Source organism: Sceloporus occidentalis, unplaced genomic scaffold (genome assembly GCF_023333645.1).
Source record: "Sceloporus occidentalis isolate IW3139 unplaced genomic scaffold, rSceOcc1.0.p SCAF_40, whole genome shotgun sequence".
Lineage (NCBI taxonomy): Eukaryota > Metazoa > Chordata > Lepidosauria > Squamata > Phrynosomatidae > Sceloporus > Sceloporus occidentalis.
The window spans coordinates 2,574,540-2,583,645 of NW_028317020.1; the positions used below are offsets into that span (position 1 = coordinate 2,574,540).

The window sequence follows — 9,106 nt, forward strand, 5'->3', positions numbered from 1 at the left end:
CGCACACACATCTTGCGAATCCTGTCTTTGATACGGCTTGTGACCCACTCAACCCTGCCTCCTTCTGGAAATTAGGAAGATAAAGAGATAAGTCTCGAGACTTTCCTTTTTATTCCTACTTCTGGAGTATGCCGCCGTCTATCTCAGGGATGTGGGCCGCACCTCAATGTCCAGCGGGCTGCATGTTGGACGCCCCTGACATAGGGTTTTCTGAACCATTTACTCCAAGTGAAATTCTGATGCGCTGCTCTGCAATCATGTTCATTTAAAATTTTGTACGTAGGTGACATTTTACCTCTTTGGATATATGTGTTGCCAAGAGAGCCTCGTAAAAAGTCCAGTTGGTTGAAAAGTAAAACCTTGGCAACATGAGTTTTCTTTGGTTCAGTAATAGACCACAGAACTTCCATAAACAAGCTGAGGCTTAAATTTGGAGTTGTATCAGCTAGAGATCCCATCATGGATTACCGAAAGAAAGTTAAAGATCCAAAGGGAAAGCTGATTTCATCTTTGGTTTTACTGAAACACCAGTTTGCATGAATGCATCTGTATACAATTGTTAGCTAGTAGATTCCAACATAGCATATGATTTATTCATATTATATATTTCTGTGCCCACCTTGTTTCCTCTTGGCCTTGTCTTTGCTGAATACTCAGCACCGTCACAGTTATACATTTATCCTCCTCATAGCAATACTAATACTCTCCTTTGGAAACTTTGTGATGATATTGTTTCTTATTTAGGAACCTTGGCGCGTATATAAAAAAAAAACATCACCTGGTAAGGTTATAGTGAGTCGACCATAGCGTTTCCTTTTAGATAATGCTTTAGTCAGTTTTGTGAGATTCCTTAAATTTTAGAATTACTCCCTTCAACCTAGTAAAGAACTGTTCTAACAAACACACTACCAGTAAGGGAATTTTCCTCTTTTATGACCAAGTTAAATTTTCAACCAGTTCTGTAAAATACAATAAATGAAAGAATGGAAGAGCTGTTCACTCCATCAAACTCTAGAGTGACCAGGTGACTTCTTTAAGTGAGTTTAAATTGTATAGTTCGTGGAAACCTTTTGAGGTTAATGCAATCCTGCAATAAAATAATGCATTTTCTATAAACGTCCCTAGTTCAACATGTTGGTCAACATCCAAATCCCTCTTAGTGGATCCTGTATGAAACTTCCTGTGATCAGGAAGTACAAATGGTTTTACCTGGTCTAATTTTAATTTGTTTATGTTAAAGTTATGGACATGGAATGCTTTTTATTGTAAGATCATTAGGGTATAATATTCAAATTTCAAAAAATAATTGAATCTTTACACATACATATGAATACTTTGTTCCATCTAATTTGTTCCTTCCTTGCAGTGATGTGCAGTTATTCTGTAAATGCGTAGAAATTCTCCATTATATTTCAGGTAATGCCAGATATGTCCCACAGCCTTAATGTCTAATTGTTTCTTTGCTTTATAATACAGCAAAGTTTATTGACCATGGAGCAGATTGTATCGGTGGAAGACACACAGATTAAAGACAAGAAATGCATCTTGTTGAGGATCAAAGGAGCCAAACAGTTTGTCTTGCAATGTGAGGTAAATATAACGTTCCTGTTTTATGTTTTGGTACCATAGCTTTTTGTTTTGGTCTCTGGATATGTCTTCTTCTGTTACCTACAGAAATCATTCCATTCCTGAATTCTTTTTTTTTATTGTTCATGAGTACATTCCGCTTTGCATGTTTATTTGTATCATATACTTTGATCTTCTAATTTGTTCTGTAATTCTTATCTATAGAGTGATCCGGAATTTGTACAGTGGAAGAAGGAGCTGACCGAGGCATTCACTGAGGCACAAAGGCTGTTACGTCGGGCTCCAAAGTTTCTGAACAAGTCCCGATCTGCAGTTGTAGAAATCTCTAAACCACCACTTAGTCACAGAAATAGTAATGGCCTTTAGGTGGCAACACAGGACCAAGAGATTTTAGGGAGATGACTACTTACACTGCCTTGCCCAAGGATGAGAGCATCATCATTAGTTACTCGTATGGCCCTTAACAGCAAGGTGTACATAGAAGCGGCTTTGGAAGCCTGCATCAAATATTGTCTGCTGAAGAAGAGAAGTTGCCACAGTCTGAGGCGATGAAGAGATGAATTTTCACTAACCGGAGTGTGGAAAGTCTAAATTAGTGATTGCTCATCAATTTCATGTATCAGATTACCCTGTAGATGTCCTAAAATGGCCTGTCTCTTAGTGATAAGCAAGAAAAAAAAACATCCCTTGCTTTTTCCTCTTGGCATATGCATGCTTTGGTGTATGCCAACCAAGCGTATGAAATGGTTTTTGCAGTAGTTGCTATTACGTTGTTTTTAAAGTCTGAAACTCAACATATCCCTGGATGTTTTCTGAAGGCACTGCGGCGTTGTAAGAATGTTCTCAAGATGATAGCTTTTATGAGTGTTGCCATGTGTTCCCAGACCTTCTTTCTCCTCCCAACTTGCACTGTTGACTTTGTTTTAACTGGCAGTGTGACGAATCTTTTATGCACTTCAAATTACTGACTTTTATCTGTCCTGTGGTTACAACATGTAGATACTTCATGGGAACTGCAACTCAAGAAGATTCACCCTAGTTCTGTGTCACCAAATATAGTGGCTACCACTGTCTTGCTTTGTATGGAGATAGAAATATTCTAGTGGAGTAATTATCGGTGAACTGGAGTGCATGGTAGCTTTGTCTAGTGGTCTTTTAGCCAGTCAGCAAGTTTAGCACAGTTATTAAACAGGCTCATTCTTCGGATACGTTTACAGTAAATTATACATAGACATTTTTTTATTTTTTTTTAAGTTTTGTTTTCATCTTTTTTTTTTTTCTTTACTTTCTCCATTTCAGGTCAATTGCACTTTTTACTTGTTTTTTAAAATCAAATTTGCAAAAATGAAGAATTAGAATATTGGATAACACCGGTACGCAACATACTAAAGTCCTGTACCAGTCTATTAGCTGTATAGAATATTTTAAAAATAGTTTTTTCCGCTATTGCACGTTCCATTTGCTCTCCATGCGTTTCATGTAGGGGATGCTGACTCTGTCCTTGTTTCATAGGAGGCAACATGTTCAGAATTCTACAGATGTTTATAAGACTGTGAATACTGATTAATCATGGCAGACTAATATGGTTGGTCTGCCTTGCGTTCCTTTCTATTACATGCTCATGTGTTGGGTTGGAACGTCTACCCACTGGAAATGGTGCCTCTTGGCGATGGTGATTCTGCGACTCAAGAAGTTTGCTTTTGGCCGCTCTTCGGTTTCATTGTCCAAGTCTTGTTTTTATTTTATTTTTTTATTTTATTTTAAAATGAAGTGCAAAGTGCCAATGGACTCAAGAACTTCATAGAAACTTATTCCTTATATTTATCCTGAAAATGTGTACCTGTAAATATTATTTAAGGAATAGCTACACACAAGAAAGTGGAAATAACAAACAAAGAAAAACTGGTGTGCATAGCATGAGTTTTGTCAATTCTGGTATTCTGGTTAACATTGATATTGATTTGACCGCCACCATGTTTTTCATCCTTCTACCTTCACATTGCACCAATCTGGCAAGGATATGTTTTGTCATAAAATAAATGGTTAATTGATTATATACAATGTGCGGTGGATTGAGAAAGTAGTTTATAACACCCATTGTATTGGTTCAGTGTAACTGAACTGGTGTGAAGTTGGGGATCCATGTTCATTAGCCACAGGCATTTATACATGTAGGTTTTTGTTATTACGGCTTCTTAAATGGAAGAATGAAGGGCATGTGTTTTTTGCCCCCATTTTTGATTAATTTAAAACTTGAGTGCAAAAACAAATGGTTACAAGATAGCTTCCTAAACCGTAAAGGCCTTCAGGCATACATGTTTTTTCATTTGGAGATTTTGCACCCAACATAACGTGCATTGTTATCGGTTACTAAAGATTTTACAGCAGTGTAGCTACAATTATTTTATGCCCCTTTGAATAATACTAGTTGATTCTCCTTTGATCTCAGAAAAACATACCGTTCTCTTATATTTATATATTATTTAACTAAATATAGCCAGCCATATCCACAGTGGGTAGAGGAGTTACTCTGCACTGAATTGCATACCAATAAGATATTTAAAATCAGTTGTCAATGGCTCAATAGCATGCATCTTGCTTGAACCCACTTAGCTCTGTTCAGATTCATTTGTAGGATGTTCTCTCCAATGCAGTTAATTCTGTTCTTGGCCTATTTAAAATCAACCAGTGTACGATGGTCCGCACAACAGAAGCCTATAATCAGTTTGATCAGTTTGACATAATTCTGCCTGTAGTTAACCCTTTCCACAGGACAATGCAATGTTCCACGCAACACTTTCCAGAATGGACATTCTTTACCCATTTAAACATAGACCCCATAATAAAATACAACTGTTATTTTTGACACTTATCCACCATTCACTTTTTGTATTCATATTTATATATCTGTTAATTTCAGGCATTTACTGTTCCACTGTTATTAAAAGAAAGCAGCAAAAGACTGCTTTTCTTTTTATTTAGTATTCTGGCGTTTTCTCTTTTAAGAGTTTGTATAAAGAAAAAAAAAAGGTTTAAGCCTTACATTAGTAGATTCCAACTTTAGTTTCTACACAGAAAGGAAAATCCTTAAAAGGAACATTAAGCAGAAAGCATGCAGGCCTCTACCATCTTTATAATGGTATAAGAAAAAAAATGGCCCAAATGTGAGTTTGTCTTCTGCTTGTAGTCCTTTTCTGTAATAGGCCTTATAGAAGGACCTATTAACATAATTAGGGTTTTCAATACAACAGAACATTGCAGTATTAAAATATATAATTAAAAATAATGTATCTGCGAGACAAAAAAAACACAGAAAATTTGAATTGTGACAAACAATATTAGGAGATGCAGAAATTACCAGCTTCAAGTTAGGCTCCCTAGTTACAAAAAGAAAAGTTACAAACATTGGAACAATCTGATCATAAAGGAATTTCTGAGCTATAAACGTGTAGCTGCCATCATATATATATATATATATATATTTATATATATATTTATATATATTTGTAACGGTATATTTTGATGATCTTAATTATTGGAATGTGCCACGTTTATTCCTACAGTAGCCCCCCTGTATGTCTTAGTGCACTAGTTGGCCTTCTCCAATTTGCCACCATGCTTTTCTTTAATTTTGTAACCATTTGCTTGCCTGCTATAAATATTTGAGGCTTTTTTGCCTAATTACCGTATATGGGTTTAGAAAAGTTTGCCGGTAATACCACCCATGAATAACATAAAGGATGTGGCTGAACAAAAGTTTTGGATCTGTGAAGATTGCAATTTTGTTTCCTACTGTTTATTTCTTTATTGCACATTTGTAGCCGCATGATTACTTGACAGTCTTTTGTCCATAACTTGTTGTGTGTGTAAGCTTACAATTCCATGTAATACAAGACTACTTATAAAAATGAACAATTCTCCTGGATTTGTCAAACTTCAATATTTTTTTTGGAGACTTAGGTTTTTTCCCCCCCATTATGTTGCAGAAAAGTGCTTGTCGTGAATTTACAGAGAAGGTAGAAAAAATATAAATATCTATATACATATAGATATTTAAACAAACACACGCACAGAATCACATGATTGTTATTTGTTACAGCCTTTTATGAGGTTTCACATGTATTTGCTACTGAGGAAAATAAAATCCATTATTTATATGCCTATATATATATAAATATATATAAATATATACAAAGCATGTTGTAAGAAGCATGGGCAATTTGTACTTTTTAAAGATAAGGTAGTGGTTACTAAACCTGAAGAACTACTACTAGTTCAAATTATTGTTATTATCACCTTGTGCCGCTATTCCTCTGCTGAGTAAAACCTTAGTTTTATTAATGGTTCTTTAGGGTCTATTTTAGAACCACTGGTAGGTATTGATACCATACATGCCATCGAGTTGACAGAAGGCTCCTGCGTACCTATAACATTTACCTTTTTTTTTATGGATTTGACATTTCTTTTTTATTTACCTTCTAAACCCTCATTCTTTTCACTGAAGAATGTCCCAGGAGACGGCCATTTGTATACTGGAGGATGAACTGTATATCTGGCTGTGCTATAAAGTGATATACATTTAATATACCATGGCTCAGAGTCCTCTCTCTTTTTTAAAGCATGCCAATAAATATGTTGTCAATTGATAATTGTATAATTAAGAATATTCTGTTGTATACAATACAGGCCATTTCTTAAAACAATGTCAAAGTATTTTCCCCTAAGCATATAATGTATTCATGTTTCGTTGTATCTTAAAACCTTATAGTAACCTAACATAAGAGCTAATGTCTTCTGTGCTTGTGTGTCTGTAGGGGGTCTCTTTTGAGCCCCCTGGAAATCTCAAACGAGCCACTGCAGGAGCCGGCATGCTGTGAGTATAGCGCCCATATACACCGGCTTATTGCATGTCCTGCAAACCAAGGAGCTGGAGGGACAGGAAAACAGTGCAAACACACATGACCACAGTTACGGCACTTGCTGGAGAATAGGGTGTCAGTGGATTTTACTGTTAAGAAGTCCATGTGCTTATTCCTGACTCTGACCATCATACAGATATCATTATTATCAATGCACTCCACCCTCCAGGAGACATCTTCTAACACTTGGACAGTTCAACCTACTGCAAAACTATTGTATATTAAGCCTAAATTAAATGCAGCATTGTTATTTTATTATGCCATTGAAGGTCTGTTTATAAGTTTGGTATGAGGTTATTTTGACAATTCTTCAAAATAACTCACAAATAACACTGTGTACTTGTGTCTTGGCGCCAAGTCCATTCAAAGCACAAGATCCTAAGGATTGTCTCATTGTGTAGCTGTGGTGGCAGGCTTTGCAAAGGTGCATTGCAGCCAAATTCTTTGTCTTTAGTGTCCTACATTACAGTGCCATGGTACTGCTGTATCATGTAGCTAATCAGTAGAGAACATGTTTTTCTTTAACATCCTAGCGTTTGAAGTGAAACCATCCATTGAAACTAAAGCAAGCCCTAATCACAGGGAAGGGACCAAGAAACATGTTTTCTTTACCATCCATCTGTGGTTTATATACAAGTCTGTACTGGAAATAGTTGTTGTGCCAGCCGGTATAACCTCATATATAAAACAAGGTTAAGTTGTCCTGCTGCGTGCTGCTGGAAAGAAGGACCATGCATTGTATCATTGCTTCCTGAATTCTGATTAGCACAGAGCCTTGAGGTCCTCCTAAACCGCCCATCTTGTTCCCTGTTAAAGTCATCCCCTGGTTCATATTCATTTTACTTTGTTGGAAGCAAATCGTAATGGGCTTGGCTGTATATTGGTAATGAAGGTAATTATGTAGGAATAAAACAAGAGTTCTATTTTAACAAGAGTTCATTTTATATTATTTATTAAATCCATGCATTTATTTGATGTTGCTGACATTCCATAGAATTTGTTTCTTTATCTGTATAGTTGGTTATTTAAGGTGTGCTGGCAATTTAATTTTAAGTAGAACTATCAGCTTTATTCTGTTTTTCACAAATAAACGCCAATTGAACCCAGAACGCCATGTCTATTTTACCATTTTGTGCTCTTTCTGTATACACAGTGTAAAATTTGCACCGTTGCCACTGCTTGGCATCATGCTTTAATATAGGCACATTTAAAAATGATGATATCTAGGGTGATCACAGGTTCCAACTAACCATATAAACGTTGGAACGAAACAAAAAGTTCTGTCACCAAGTCGTACACAGAATTTCACTGTAAATAACAGGAAAATGGCAAACACTCTACAATGAAACTACGCGGACACAATTTATAATGTATCAAAGGGAATCCGATAAAAATAAAAAGCTCCAATATAACTTTTTAATAGATGAATATCCTCAAAATAAGGGCCAGTTTATCTGCAATTTGTGAAAACACAACACTTATTTGATATCCATTGCTTAGATGAATATTCTAGACTTCTAGTACTTTTCTTTCACCAGACATTAAAAGGATAACTACGACTGTGATCATCAGAGGCATATTGGAGCTTGAGAGTTATCTGCCAGCTGGTCCTTAGGTGATCTGTGGTATGTTAGTTGAGTGAGGCATGATAATGTGGGCAATCTGTGGGGCTCTGTATGAATATGGATGGCGAACACCTATGCAAATCTAATGCAGATTTAACATAAATGGGAAAACAGCAAACTGTATTTATTTTTAAATAGTCACAATTTATTGCCTGGGTTAGATATTGTCCCTAAAGTGTCTGTGTCAGTCCCTTAAAGTTCTGAAGGGTTCAGTGTTTAGAAAGTGGTGTACCCCATTCAATATATTTTCCAATCACCATTCTTTGGGACAGAGCTACTTTGAGCAATGAATCTTCAGAAGATCGTAGAAAGATTGTAGAAGCTACTAAGACATCTAAAATTCTTCACCCGAGTGTAAAGAAATCTAAACGAATTGGCAGAATTACATTACATTAGTTAAAACTGGCTTTATTGTGAAAAAAAATAATTCCAATATGTATAATGAACAGATGAAGTAGTTGAATGTACCGGGGGGGGGGGGTTCAGTCATAAGAAATGGTTTTGTGATAAAGATACATTTACGTTCTTGATGCCGCCCCTCCCTTACATCTATCCATTTTAAAAGTAATGGCAGTGTTTCTAAAACATGCGTCTTGATTATTGTTTGCCAAGTTTATAGGTTTTATTAATTGATAATAAGAATGACATCACACACAAGTCTGATTGCAGTACATGCCACGCAGTTTATAAGCACATTCATGTAATAAAAGGGATAGCCGCTAACGCTTGACTCTGCTAATTGAGTAAATACTATACAACACATGGCTGCTGAAATGGTTGAAACTATTAGTTTGTTGCGCACATGTACATTTTAGAAGCTTGATCCACATTATTGCATATCATAAATGATGATGGGTTTGTATATTTTAAGACACCACTTGTCCGTCTCAAGGGTATATTATAACCCCCTAAAGAAGCTGTATAGAATGTCTTCACGAACCATCCTGCTTTTTAAAACGACTTAACGCGCTACTA

General features: G+C 36.0%; 1 protein-coding gene across 1 annotated transcript in view; it reads left to right on the top strand.

Annotated features, from left to right (window-relative positions):
- The window catches only part of LOC149290214 (G protein-coupled receptor kinase 3), a 118,604-nt gene extending 116,651 nt beyond the window's left edge, over positions 1–1,953 (top strand). Inside the window, exons 20-21 of the mRNA XM_089489535.1 lie at positions 1,477–1,590; positions 1,792–1,953. Of these exons, the coding sequence (XP_089345661.1) occupies positions 1,477–1,590; positions 1,792–1,953 (276 nt within the window). The remainder of the gene's footprint in view (positions 1–1,476; positions 1,591–1,791) is intronic.
- The last annotated feature ends 7,153 nt before the right edge of the window (positions 1,954–9,106 follow it).